Consider the following 14,702-nt stretch of genomic DNA (forward strand, 5'->3'; position numbering starts at 1 on the left):
AGTAATAAAAAAAGTGCATTTTTTTCCAAAATGAAAAAGCTTGTGCCATTCTGAAACATCAGTACAACTGGAATGTTCATTAAGCGCAACAGTAGCTCTTCAAAAAAAAGCAGAATGTCACGTCTTATGGCAATAATTCTCCCCAACAAGAGGGACATTACATATACATTTACATGAAAATCATGTACTGATTTATCCTTGCACAACCCACTTCTTTCCTCTCAGGCTGATGGTTCTCACTTAAATGTCGAGTAGAGCTGAGAGCTGAGCTGGAAGCAGTCTGACACAGTAGCATCATTGCTGGGTATTCCCAATGTCCTTCATTTACCCACTTCATGGAAGTACAGGTTGGCACATATACATAACATGACAATAGAAAACAATATGTAGTAAATTAGATTTCGAAATTTGGGTTCCAGGTCTCCTTGTCGATACCAGTAGATCTAGAAGAGAAAAGGAGTTTGTGTTATTTCAAAAAGCCAAGTATTCTGAGGAAACTTTCTTTGGTAACTGAATTGGCAACTTGTAGATTTAGTTTGGGGAGTTTGTAAAACAAACTTTAATTTGTTTGTAAAACAATCCAGCTTCCTCTGGCCAGAGAGACTTGAGTGTGTCTGTATGTGAAACTGGCCCTGAGGACATGCGCTGTCTGGTCAGCTTTGCTGACAAGAGAGGGAGAGTGGGTGGCTTAGCTGGGGGTGTTTTAACACTCAAAGCTGGCTACAACCTGGTGGATGAGGACAAATACCAGCTTTGCACTAACACAGTCTATTCTGGGCAGAGTCCTGGCCACCAGCTGTAGGATCAAAAACTGGGACTGAGCAGACACTGAAGAGCAACTTGCCAGTGTTCCCAGCAGTGAGGGGTTCAGGGCTGCTCCAGGTCAGAGCTGCAAGAAGGAGAATACTCCAAGTGTGAAAAGCTACAGCAGAAGGAGCCACCAATGTGCCTGCCCATGTAAGGGGCAGTGGACTAGATGTTCTTTGACAGCCCCTTCCAACCCAAACCATTCTGTGATTCTGTGAACTCAGACCTGCCAGTTGCCTTTGCCAGTGCTTGGGAGCAACTTCCTTGGAATTCTTCAGTTGTTGAGTAGAGAAACATCTTCCACTTCCTGTAGCTTCCTACCCCTGTAACTCATCCCCTGTGTTTGAAATGTCACTGACTAATGCAAGTGCATTGCTGATCCCACTTCAAATGTCTTCTGCAGCACAGTCCATCTCTTCACTCCCATTTCAGTGCTCTGATCCCTGGTTTCCTGCTCTGTGTCTCCCCTGGCAGCTACAGGTGGCAGTGCCACAGAGGTGACAAGTCTTACACCACAGCTGGGCTGCAGGAGTTGGCTCAGTTCACACACTTACTCTGCAGTAAATACAAAACTCATTACCACTCCCTCATTGTCAGCTTGTGTTACGGAGGCAGGAAAGCTTTTCTAGGAGAGTGTAAAAGAGAAGGCAGCACCACGTAAAGTAGATTTTATTCAGAGCCATTGATTCAAAAGCACGGCAAACGTGGCGGTACTTACAAGAATGCCAGCAGAAATGCAACACAAGGAGATGCAGAAAGCAAAAAATACATTCACAGGTTTTGGAGGTAGTTGCGGGAAGACAAAAGCACTGATTAGAGTGACCTGTATGGGGGAAAACAAAGATAAAGATTTCACTGGCCAGAGCTGCAGTGAGAAGAGGCTCAGCCCAAGGGCTGGAGCAGCACAGCACTCGCATCCTGATCTGCACACCGCTCCCTGGTCTCTGACTCCCACCCCTGAGGAGCTGAAGGAAAATGTGCAAGTCTGGAGGAAAACTGCTTTGATACAGCTGCACACTGAGAAGAGTGGAAAAAAAAGATGAAAGCTTTGCAATGCTGGCTTATTGCCAGAAACCACCCTCCAAGTAGCTGTGAAGCCATCAGGCCCAGGGGTGCACACTGCCCATGCAGGAGCATCCCTTCAGCCAAGTGTTCCACCAGCTGGCACCTCCCCTGTCCCCACAGCCTCCCTGCACCTCAGCCCTCCAACAATCGCCCTGTGGACCACACCACTGACGGCACTGGGTTTGTCTTTAGCTTGGGGAAAGCACAGCTCAACACAAAGGGACAAACTTTGGAAAGACTTATATAAGCCATAAATAGAGGACAATAAATCATAAATAGAAGGAAATGGAAGCAAACACACTCTCCTGGCACATAAATGCTTTGTTGTCTCACCCAGCCTCATGTTCAGCCAGGAGGGACAATCTACCAGGGAACTTCAAGGATTTTATTGCAGCTCTTAAAGAAAGGTATTCCCCTTCTGTTGTCAGAGTTTCAAAATACAGATATGTTCCAAAACAACTGCTTCCCCTAAATCAGAGCCTCTTTGGTCATTGGAAGTTTCACCACCCATTTTTGGAGAGGAATTCTGTTTTTCTCCCTGTCAGTTCAAGGTACAACATGGATGAGTGGGATGGGAGATACTTACTACAAGCAGCAAGGTTGTTAAGCCACCAACAACTAGATTGATGATTCTGTCCTGAAGAAGAGAGAAGTGTTATGTGTACCTAAAAAACCAACAACAAAAAAAAAACCCCAAACCATATACATCAGAGCATTAACCAACAACACTGAGAGCATCAGCCAGGATCCATGTTATCCCCAGGACACCATCAGGGCTCCATGGTCAGCTCTGCCACACAGGAAGGTTTCTTCCCCAGGGAGGCTGTGCTGGTCAAGGCTTCGTGCAGCAGGTTTGCTCATTTGCAAATGGCTTCTCCACTATATCCAAATTATTACAGTTGTGCAAATTATATTTAAATCTTTTTTTTTAAAGTGGGAGTGCACAGATGGAGGTTGTCAGAAAAAGCTTTTTTTAGCCTCACAGCCTGAGAATTAATGATAGAGTCTTAGGTGGGAATCTGTGGGCTGTTGGCAAGGAGGTGAAGCATTGCCCACACCTCAAATGCTCCACCTAACACCAGCAGATCTGAAGATGCTACACAGTGGCTCTGCTTGGACAGACAGATATTCCCCCCACCCTTCTTTCTGCTGCTCCTGATCAGTATAGAACAACTGGGAGGACACAGATTTTTGGACCTGGGAAGAAAGATCCCTCAGTGACAGCCATCACAGTCACATCCCAGTGGCATCAGGGCAGGGACTGGCTGTGACACTGGGCTCTGTGACCACGGGCTCAGAGGAGCACCCATGCCTGATGAACTTTCTGGAGTAAAAAAAACAAAGGAAAATGAGAATATTCCAATCCCTGCCAGCACACTGCCTCCTCCCTGGTGTTGCTCCAAGTATAGATATGTATCGCCACGGTCAGACTGGGCTGCACACAGCCAGGTGTGACATCCCAGATAGCTGACAACAGCTAAAAGAACAGCTACAGCAGAAAAAATGTGCAGAGAGAAAACACCCCAGACATCGATTAAGTATACTGAGAGTCATTAAGTAGTCATGATGAAAGGAAAGTGAGAAAAAAGTTTGAGCAGTGAAAGCATTTTGCCCAAGACATCTCAGCCAGCAGGCAGGGCAACACAGGCTTCCCTCCACCTGCTCTTGCACCCTTCTTCCCTCCTAGAATTTGGATTTGTAGAAGGAGAAGTCCTAGGCCATGAAGAAGTAACACATGACATCAGCAGGGCACTAGAAGAAAGCAAAGAGGAGAGAGCAGCAAGTCATGGTTTTGTGGGACACCACCAGCCCTGGCTTTGTGGAGCTCATGTTAAGGTGGTTCAGGAACAAGTGGATGCTGTGCCCTTGTTGTGTTCCCCAAGGGATAGGGCCACAGCAAGCAGACTCTTTGAAACCTCTTCTATTAGTCCCAAACTCCTCTTAATAAAACCAAACCACTGATGCTCCTGTAGCTCCGAGGCCCCAGTCTGTGGGGGAACAGCAGTGGCTGCAGCAGTGGGAAGTGACTCCCTCTCCATAGGAAATTGTCTCCAACATCCCCTGTGCAAGGTCCTCACCAGCCAGGCACAAACCCCTTCTCCTCACCAGCATTTCTGCACACAGAGCTGGTGATATGGCAGCAGAAACATCAGGGGATGCCAGGGAGCCAGCTGCACAACAACAGTGGGTCACCAACCTGCAGAGCTCACCTGGTGAGCACAGCCAGCTCTGCAGAGCTTGGAGGGATGGACACACACTCAATCACCATCCAGAAACTCAGCCATGACTGTGCTCCTGATTAACCAGAGACCCACTAGACGAGGACAGACTGGACTGGCAGGAGAGAACAAGGGATCAGACTTGACAGTGAGCATGGAGCTTTTCTCTCCTGACTGTTTCAGTGTGGGAGAGAGCATCCCCCAGCACAGGGACCTCTCATCTCACACTGCTGACTGCTGGACTTCCCAGGGACAGCCGGATCAGGTACAGATGCCAGCAGTGGAGCACCCAGTCCCTGTGGCCAAGGCATCCCCTTCCCGTGCCTACACCTGCGGTCACTCAAATTTTCCAAATGTGCTGCCGGCAGAAGAAGGTATTTCAGGATCCAGGGATTAGAGACACTGATCCTGAAATCTTGGGCTTGGCAAAGCAGTGAGAGGCTGTATTCCTCAGTGCCTGCTGACACTTCAGCCCCAGGCAGCTTAACACAGCAAAAAGGTTAAAAATACTCAAGCAGAGGCCAAGACGGCTAAAGGGATTGGGGATGACAGAGCCTTTCACCTTCACACGGTGTCCGAGTGCACAGCCCAGCCTGGGCAGACACTCCTGGATACTGGGCACACAGAAACTGCTGTGGTGAGCCTTGTGTCCTGCATGTCACCCAGCTGGCACAGCTGGCTCTCATGACCAGCACAGCTGATTCAGGAAGGATTTTTCTCCAGCACCACTATGTGCTGTAATAGCTGTTAGAGTAAAAAGACAAAAAAACCCAGCAGGCATACCAAAACAGAGAGCCTGCAGCTGCTTGAGGTCACCTGGACCAGCACAGGGTACTGGCACACACACACACCACCTCCTGATACAGCCCAGCATGCCTCCATGGGGTCCCCATTCAGCCAGCCAGCTGAAACATAGCGAGCTGTTGGCCAGACAGGAGATGAATTCCATGTTTCACTGTTGCACAAGATGCATTTTGAAACACAAGGGTTTCTGCCCTCTCCTCCTACCCTGGGGAGGGTGTTGCAGGATGGAGGCTTTGGACTTCTCCCAGGGAGCTTCTGCAGTGCAGGGGTCTCCCTCCATCTGCCTCTGGGAAAGGCACATAAGGTCAGGACGTGCCAAATCCTTGCAAAGCAGGAGGGCACAGTCCAGGATTCTTTAGGATCTGGGTCAAGTTTACTTGGAGCAGCAGGGAAACTGAGGCCAGACTGAGACTATGTCTACACTCCCTTCACAGGCTTTGACAGAGTGGCAGCTTTCCTCTTCGCCCCATTCCAGCTCAGCACCTTCCATCCTTAAATCCTCCAAGTTAGCAGCATGTGGGCTGAGCCCACGGGGATCCTGGCAGAGGCTTGGCCAGGATAAGGGAATGGGCAGGTTCCCTGGAGCGTGGGTACCTGGTGCCATCTCTGCAGGAGTGACAGAAAGGCCATTTTTATGCCTTACATCAGCAAGTCCAGATGGTCAGCAGCCATTGCAGCCCGCTGCAGCCGTAGGGGATACCTGAATGCAGTGCCAGACCCAGCCTTGTGCCATTGCAGGCAATACAGGCTGTGCTCAGGGCCATGCTGGCCATGACATGGGGACTTCCTGGTGTGTCCTCAAAAGCTCATCATTCCCATCCCGAGCTCCTCAGTCTCTCTATTGCTTTCTGCTTCCAACCCATAACAGTAACTTCCACCCACCCAAATGCTCCCACTATGGAGGAACCCGGCTTTCAACTTCTTTCCTGAGAAATGCTGCACCTGTGGCACTCTGTCCCCTCTTTGCCACCGTGCAGCTGTGCCTTTGCATTGTCTCAGCCCTTCACTGCCAGTGCTGCATCCCTGGAAACCACAGCTGAATCCACAGCGCTGGCACTCATCAGTGCTGTGTTCCTGCACTCCCTCTTCCCACCAGCCACTTCTTTGGTACCGTTGTGCCCCATCCCTGCTCAGCAGTCGCAGGGGACAGCGAGCTTGGCAGGAGCAGCTGGACCACGGCAGGGCAAGGAGGCGGGCACTGCTGCCCAGCTCTGCCATCCCCACAGAGGGGCTTTACCCTCAAAGTCACCAGCTTGGAGACCAGGAGAGTGCAAGAAGGCGAGAAAGAGGGAATCCCTATCTCTACATCCATTTCCAACTGCTGGCAAGGGTGGGAGACTCCTCATTCATGGTGCAGGGCTTCCTGGGGCACAAGCACTGCCCCTGCCCCTCCCTGGGGCCCCAGCCCGAGCAGAGGATCCCGGTTTGCCTGTATTAGCCATCACCTGCGGAGACCCAAAAGCAGAGCTGGGGCGGGGGCAGACGCACTTCTCCCGGCAGACCTGCTCCCATTTAAAGGCAAAGTTTAGCTTCTCCATTTCTGACACAGAACGTTCCAGCTCGGGACCTCCCTGGCGTCTGTTCCTAAGCAACCCCAGCGGATCGGGGAGGAAACGACCCCTGGCCAGCACAGCGATCCCTCGTCTGTCGGACACGGGTACGGCAGCGAGAGACCATGGGCTGCTGCTCGGCCCGTCTGACAGCTTCCAAAAAAACCACAGGAGACAGGCAGGGGTGACGTGCAGGACGCTGGGTCCCCGTTAGAGCCCAGGAACTGAAATTGGCATCCCACGTTTATTATTTACCGCTCTCCTTTGCGAGCAGAGGCATAGCTGGAAAAAGACAGGGATCAGGGATCGAAGGCTTAACCTGGGCTGAAAAGTTTGGGAGTTACCTGCCAGGACAGGTTTGCTGCTCCTGGCACACCCCAGTCCCCAGAAGTGCCCATCGCTGGGAACTTCCCGAAATCCCTGACCAAGGACTGTCCAACAGGACCCAGCAGGGCACTGCTCCAACAAAGGTACCCTTTTCTCCAGCACTCCCCATCAGGGTCAGCAGCTGCTAGTGGGGGATACCTGTCCCCCCCTCAGTTCATCTTCTTGGGGTCCTGCCTGTCCTCCTATGCCACATCACTCTATGTTTCCCCGAAAATCCGGTTGGTATCACTTTGTTTTCATTAAACATTATAATTGTAGCAGCACGCTGTTCCGAGTTCTTGCAGGGAGGGCGGTGATGCATTTGATACACTTGTGAATAATCTCAGGCAATTTCAGCCTGCGGCCCCCAAACACACACGAGTGTGAGTAACCCCTCCTGACAGGGGACAACCCCAAGTGTCGGACGGACGCTGTGACACCTCCAGGTATCGTGGTTCCCGAGGGATCCCGATGCCGGGCAGCCCCAGGAGCGCCCTCCCCAGCACAGCCCCCGCAGCAGCGCCGAGAGCCGAGCGGCTTACGGGGATTGACACCTGCGGAGCCGCTGCTGCCTCACGTCCGCCAAGGACAGCCACTGCCAGCTCCTCCAGCCCGGGAGAAAAATCAGTTCCCAGGAAGTCACCAAACGCACCCCCCCATCCCCATGCCCAGCAAAGACCCCCCCCAAACTGGGTGAGAGGCAGCCTGGGGTGCTGCAGGGCACAGCGGCTGTGGGACCCCCTGCCCGTGCCCAAACCCCTGCCCAGCCCCACTCCGAGGGTCCCCCCGACCCTGGGACCCCGAGCCCCAAGTTCCCGGTAGAGTTTTGGGGGGCGTTGGTTTGGGGAGGATTATTTGAAAGTTGATTTCCTGGGGAGGGAATGTTTTGTGAGTTTTTAATTTGGGGAGGGGGTCTTGCTGGGGAGGATTAGTTCCGGATATATGGTTTGAATTTTTTTAGATTTGGGGCCGTGTTCATCTGGGGTGGGTTTGATGGATTATTTTTGGTTTGGGCACTAATCGGGAGATGGTTGTTTTTGTTTTATTTCAGTTTTTTGGGGTTTTTTTTACAATTACGCCAATTTGAAGCTTTTCCTTCTTTTGGAATTTGGGGGGCTCCGTTTATATTTTTCCACTGGGGTGCAGCCTTTCTGATTTTTGATGCTGTTTTGAAGGGGAACTGAGGATTCTTTCTTATTTCATGAGGATTTTTAAATTTGCTCGCAGGATTCGGGCAGGTTCCTCGCTCGGGCGGGCCGGCCGGCTGCCTGCGGCGCTCCGTGCCGAGCCCGGGGACAGGGGGTGGGGAGCAGCCGCTATCCGGGGCGGCCGGGGAGGAGGTTCCTCATTACCGGGGGGCTTTTACACCGGGAGGGTGTGGAGGGGGGGCACTACGGGACTTTCTGCTGCGTTTCCTCCGCTGCGGTTTGCTTTGGCGGGGAGTTGTTTCGGGGCAGGGGGTGCCGGGGGTGGCCGCTGGCGTGGCGGAGCGCTGTCCCTTACCCTGGCCGAGGTCTCCCCGAAGAGCGGCCGGTTGTCCGCGCCGCCGGTGCCGTACCCGCGGGCGGGGGATCCCTCCATGGCGCGGGGGCGCTGCGCCGGCGGCCGCGGGGGGGCGCCCGCTCATGCTGCGCCGCCCCTGCGCGGCCGCTCCGCGCCCCGCGCTGCCCGCGCGCCCGCCCCGCCCCGCCCCGCCCGCGAGCCGCCCGCCCCAGCCCGCCCCGCCCCGCCCGCGAGCCCGCCCCGCCCCGCCCGCGAGCCCGCCCCGCCCCGCTCGCGAGCCCGCCCCGCCCCGCCCGCGAGCCCGCCCCGCCCCGCCCGCGAGCCCGCCCCGCCCCGCCCGCGAGCCCGCCCCGCGCTGTCTCGCGCTGCCCCGCCCCGCGGGGGAACGGGGGGGGCAGCGCTGGCGCTGGCTGTGCCGATTTGTTGCTCAATAAAGTTGCGGTATTTGAGCAAATCTCATTAGGGATAATGACACAGCAGCTTGGAGAAAAGAGCTTGATTTGATTCGGTTTTGATTCGATTTGATTTTTCTTATTATAGGTTTTATTATTCTTTTTTTAAAATTTTATTTCCTTTTCCTTTACTGTGTTTTAGTCCCACAGAATCACAGAAGCAGAATATCCTGAGTTGGAAGGGCCCCACAAGTAACATCAGTCCAGCTCCTGGCCCGGCACAGGGCACCCCACAGCGCTCACCCTGTGCCTGAGAGCGTTGTCCAAGCCCGTCCTGAGCTCTGCCAGACTCGGTGCTCTGAGCACTGCCCCGAGGAGCCTGTTCCAGTGCCCAGCCACCCTCTGGGTGTAAAACCTTTTCCTGATATCCAACCTAACCTTTATTTTCTAGCTGGTTTATTTTTCTTGTTTTGTAATTTATTTTATTTTTACTTTATACTATTTTACTTTTTTTAAAAGAGGTTTATTTATATATTTATGTATTTGTTTTATTTATTTATTTATTTATAAATATCTGATCATGCTAGAGCTGAAAAATGAATTTACATGTGCTCTTTCCAGTCCCCTACATCAGTTGCCCACCTAAACTAAATAAAAGAGAGAGATTATTCCTGGGGCTGAGATTGGTGGCAATAAAACACTTTTGCTGTATGCATTCCTTAGCTGAAGTTATTCCATATACTGTTGCTGCTGCTGCTGCTGCTGCTGCTGCTCCTTTGGAGCTGATGATGGGTTTGCATTTGAGAAAGCCTGGAGGGCATTATTTTGTTGTTCTTTTTTAGTTATTTTAATTTTCTATTTATATTTTTATTTACATTTTAATTTTTATTTACATTTTAATTTTTATTTAAATTAATTTTTATTGGTTTGGGATTCTTTTTCTTTTTAATCAATTTAATTTTTTCTATTTATATCACTTTGTCTCAGCAAATAGCTTTCCTCTTGGATATCCCCCAGACCATCATGGATACAACCTTTCTTAAAGTGCATTTTATGACGAAAATGAACCAATTAAGATGCATTAAATGTTGTGGCTTCCAGGACAGATTTTAAGTTTTTTGTTCAAACAAGCTGTGTTCTCCCTGCCATGCACGTCTCCAGGAATTCCAGGGGGCTTTTTTGCCCTAAAAGACAAACTCCCCTAAATACCACTGGAATTCAGCAGAAATAGCATAGCCATTTCCTTCTTGCTAGATAGAAATGATTCCCAGGCCAGGTCTGCAGGTGAAAAGATGAGAAAGAAGAACACCAGCTGCAGATATGAACTGCCAGAGCAGTTGTTCTGTTGCTGGCTCCAATTCCTGTCACCAAGGTCCCCCCTAGGCCGCTGGTCAGGGCTTCTGGGAGCTCCCCAGCTCTTGAGCAAGAGCCCAGTGAAATTAGCCACTTCTCTTGCGAAACATTTCTGTCATTTTAGGTCACAAGAGCTGCTGGGGCCGCTTGACCTGGGGCCGTGCTGTGCACACAGGGCTCGGGAGCATTCGATCTGCTCTCAGCCTCTGCGCTCAACGCGCTCGGAGACCAAAGCGCCACCGCTTCAAAGGTGAAAGTACTGAATTCGAGTAAGGCTGGACAATTACCACAGTTTCAATGAGCTTGACTGTGTCCTGAGCTGAAGAACTGGGTGGGAAGGCACAAAGGCCTCCTGTAACCTCCAGCGGTCATTCCCAGGGTAAGCGCTGGGGAAGAAGGGTCTCCAGCACTAAGTGGAGAAACTCTTCATGTCCTCTTGAGCCACTTGGAAAAAAACAATCCCATGGTATGAAGGATGTGGCTTCCTGACACACAAGTGCTCTTGACCTACAGAACAGTTAGTTCTGTGCTCCTTTTCAGTACTTGTATATTAATTATATTCCTGGGCAGGCTCTTGCTGTGCCCAGATTATACATTGAGGGGGTTGTAGGGTCTGGGTGGGGCATGGCAGTGCTGAAGGGGGGTGACTGTGGTAGTGCCCTGCATCATGCATTTATACTTGGGAGTTATGGCTCTGTGGGACAAAGGGACGTAACCTTTGTCTACATCCACTGAATAACTGAAAACAAATGCAAAACACATGCAAAATTTGCTGAAAACCACAAATTACTACTTGCACATAATAGTCAATGAATCAATAGTCAGTGAATATTGGAACAAGGGAGTTACTTATTTCTCAGCCCATATTTTATTAGAATATCTTGTTTTTTGAGTGCTACATATCTTCTCCACTTAACCAATCTACATTTCTCCCACCTGGACCACTCAGTTGTGCATCAAAGTGCTTCCTGGGTGATGTGATCACTTCGTAGACAGCAGCTCTAATTTGATGAGAGTCTGATTGAGCTACTAATGTAACAGACCAAACAGATTCACTTCTTTCTACAATTCAAAGTAAGTATATCAATCTTCAGTGGAAAGTACCTATGCTTCTCAGGTCTGAAATAAAAAAACCCCTGCTTTTTAATGGAGGAAGTAATATCCAAGGAAATCTTGGATGGTTTAACATTGGAAAGATTTTTACTGCTCAGCTTGGATACAACTCCCTTGGTGTTATTTAGTGTGTTTTACATTTATCACAGCTGGCTGTGTCTGTTACTGCAGTTCCAAGGTTTACATGCCGAGCTTTAGCTCTCCTTCCTCAAAAATATTCCTGGCATTACTTTCTAGAAACAGATTTGGCCCATAAATTGCAGAGAGCTTTGGAGTCTCTCCAGAACATCAGCACCATTGATTATAAAAGACTATATGCTTTCTCCTGTCTAATATTTTATTTCTATTAAAAGTCATCATGTGTTTTTCTCTGCACTCTGGGTGAAGGTTTAATTCAGCACATATATGAAAATTTCAATATATTCTAAGGATAATTATATATCACTGTCACTGATGCTGCTGCCTCTGTAACTCACTAGCTGGCTGTTGGAGTCCCAGAGTGGAGGTCAGTAACTCATCTGGGCAGGCAGTGCTGCCTTCAGCCCTTCACTGACCTGGCTCCCGGATGCTCTGTGTGTCCTTTCAAGTGATCTAATGCACTGGGGCTTCTAATGCATCAATTTATGCCATAACTCTTTGGTAGCAGGGGCTTTCTGCTGCCATTTATCTTGGTCTCAGCTCCAGCAAGAGCAGACCCTGCTCTCCTGTCTCTTTCCCTGTAGCGATTTTAGCTTCCCGACACAGCCATTACTGATTACAGCCTCGTAACTGGTTTTTGCACTATTAAATCAGCCCTCAGCTCCCAGCAGGATGGCCCTGGGGCTGTTCTACTTGGCACACTTTACTTTGAAAGGACACCAGCTTTCTCAGAATTTCCTAACAATGCTTCCACAACACAAAACTCCTAAGGCATCCAGGAGCTGTTTTCATCTGTCTTCAAGTCCAAAGGAAACCTGACTTACAAACTTGGTTTGTTAGAACAGACTTTAATCTTATCTCTATCAGCCCCCAACATGAGGAAATGGACAAGATATTTACAACACTGACATCCCTCTTGATCATTCCAAAAGAGTTGGGTTTGACTCCCTCTACAGAAAGGGTCACCTGACCCTGGCAGATCATCAAGGGACACCCAGCTCAAGGACAGCCAGCATGGTCCTCCCCCCAGAGCAAGGGGCATGATTTTCAGTTAATCCTGCCATGCTGGGATTGTACATTTCTTGCCTTTGCTGGGGGCACATGTTCAGCTGAGAGGACAGGAAGTTTCTGTAGAGAGTGTGTGAAAGGAGAAGAGAATCCAAAACCTTTAAGTTTTGCAGTTCCCACATTCAGTTTTACTTGGGTAAAACTTAGCTGCCTATAGGGACCAAAAGGTTTTAAAACTGGTACCAAGTGGTGTTACAGACATATTCAAACTTAAAAAAAACAAAACAAAACACCAAAAAAACAAAACCCCACACCACAAAATAAGACAAAATCAAAATTCAGTGAAGTATTTTCAGTATACCCCAGGTGTAATCTAGTGATAATCTGTCTGCAACTCTCAGTTTTGATAACTTTCCTTGAGCTTCTGCCTTAGTGCTTTCAGAGTTTTTCCTCTAAACAAGGATGCCTTAATTTAGAGTTAATGAAGTACCTGAGTGGCACTGGGACCCATGGGACAGATGCCACAAAGGGAACACAGGACTGCTGGGGTGACACCCACTGACACCATGGGGCTGATGTGAGCAGCCTGTATCCAACAACTCCCCAGACGTTACTCATTGCTTGAACATGGGGAGGATCATCAGCCCAGCAGGAGGGGGAAAACAACCATGGCTTTTCATGATTTGCAGCCAAGGAGAGGTCTGGGGAGGCAGTCAGCAGAGGGAGGCACAAGCTTACAGATCCGGTGCAAACCTCAGCCCATGGCATCCCTCCGAGCTCTGGAGTGCAGGCACAGGACTTCAAACGGTTCTGAAAAACTATTTATTTCACTTTTTCCACATTTATGTTTAGCTCTTGGAGATCAGATGAGAGACTGAGCAAATGAAGAAGTTGAAGCATTCTCATTCAAGGATGTACTGTCTGAATTATTCATTATAATCTTCATTCTGTTGTGGATTTTTCAGAATTTGAGTTTTATGAGGATTGTGGATTCTCCCTCTTTTACATTATCTTACTTAATGCATTGCAGAAGCTTTCCCATCTGCTCCTTCATGCTCCAAAATCTCAGCAGAGAGCCAGCATTCGATAGATTTAGAGAAAAATGTCCTCGATATTTTTTATTTTTGAGAAAAAATATGTTCAAAAAGATAAATGTTTCATTAATATATGCATGTGTATGCATATATAAATTTCCCTCCTGGGTTTCTGATAGATGTATAAGCAGTTTACCAACTGCTCCTCTGAGCTGGTGTCAGACATTAAGTGGGGCAGAAGCTGTGGCACTGCTTCAAAACACCCCTTTGAAGAGCTGAGGATAGAGCTTGGTGTGACACCGGTAGTTACAGACCAGCTGAACAGCAAAACAGCCCATCAGACATCACCCCACCAAGGGTGGCAGGAACATCACAGGGCAATCTGCATTGGTACTGATCTTCAAGAAGGAAAAAAGCTACTTTGAATAGCAAAAGAATCCAGAGCAGCAGTACCGCCTCCTGATTTTGCAGAATTTCCATCTTATCATTTAAGCTTTCCACAGTGTGATGGACACAAATATATCCACCTATTTGTCCTTCCTTATTATGTGCATATGCTCCCCTTTGGCATTACCACAGCCTCAAAATGCAGGATTTTGTGATTCTCTGCAGAGAGGCGAGATGAAAAACCTTCTTTACCCACAGCAAGCATGCTTTGAGAGGTCATCCCACCTGCAGCGAGGGTCTGTGTGGCTCATCCATCTTCCCAAGCCACCTCAAGCCTACCTGTCAGCCAAGCACATCCAGGAGAAGATTTTCTTCCAAAATTTCATGTTCCTGAGGCACATTACTCCATTAAACAATGGGTAGCCAGAGGCTGACTAAAACATCTGCCTGAAATCCAGACTGCTGCCTCTTCTGCTGAAATGTTTCCAGCTGGCACTGCCCCAGCTGCAGGCTTTTTTCTTCTCCATGGGCATAGGCAATTCAAAACCTGCAGTGGCTACAGCCTCTGAATTGAAAAGCAAGTCATGCAAATACTATTTGCACAAGGGAGCTGTTATCTTACTGAAGTCTATGGATTTCACAGAGTCTGAGGGCAGAGGGCTCCATCCCAGGTATGAGGTGTAAACTCTCATCTCGGGGTCTCACACAGCACAAGTCACTGCTTATAGTCAGGGAACTCTGGGCTGAGACTGATGACAGGGTTTGGAAACTGTGTTAGTCCTCAGGCAATAAAATAATGTTCCAGGAACAAAACCTCTGCCTGCTCTGTATCTGTCTTACATCTCCGTATCCACCTTGTCTGTATCAGACAAGATGTGTCTGATCAGTGAAGCACAGTGGAAAATACTTATTAACCTCTATTGACAGAGTCCCAGTGTAAGCACTTCATTAATTTATCACTGA

The 14,702-nt window shown here is 49.2% G+C and overlaps 1 protein-coding gene across 1 annotated transcript; it reads right to left on the reverse strand.

The window, feature by feature from the left end:
- Positions 1-77: 77 nt before the first annotated feature.
- On the reverse strand, positions 78-8,392 carry TMEM243 (transmembrane protein 243). The gene is made up of 4 exons (XM_005526038.2): positions 8,315-8,392; positions 2,459-2,509; positions 1,526-1,630; positions 78-443 (listed from the first exon to the last, which is right to left on the reverse strand). The coding sequence occupies exons 1-4, from the start codon at positions 8,390-8,392 to the stop codon at positions 321-323; spliced, it is 357 nt and encodes a 118-aa protein (XP_005526095.2). The 3' UTR covers positions 78-320.
- Between the last annotated feature and the right edge of the window lie 6,310 nt (positions 8,393-14,702).

The sequence above is a fragment of the Pseudopodoces humilis genome, chromosome 5, assembly GCF_049639895.1.
Source record: "Pseudopodoces humilis isolate 2021_Gansu_Grassland_sample_001 chromosome 5, ASM4963989v1, whole genome shotgun sequence".
Taxonomy (NCBI): domain Eukaryota; kingdom Metazoa; phylum Chordata; class Aves; order Passeriformes; family Paridae; genus Pseudopodoces; species Pseudopodoces humilis.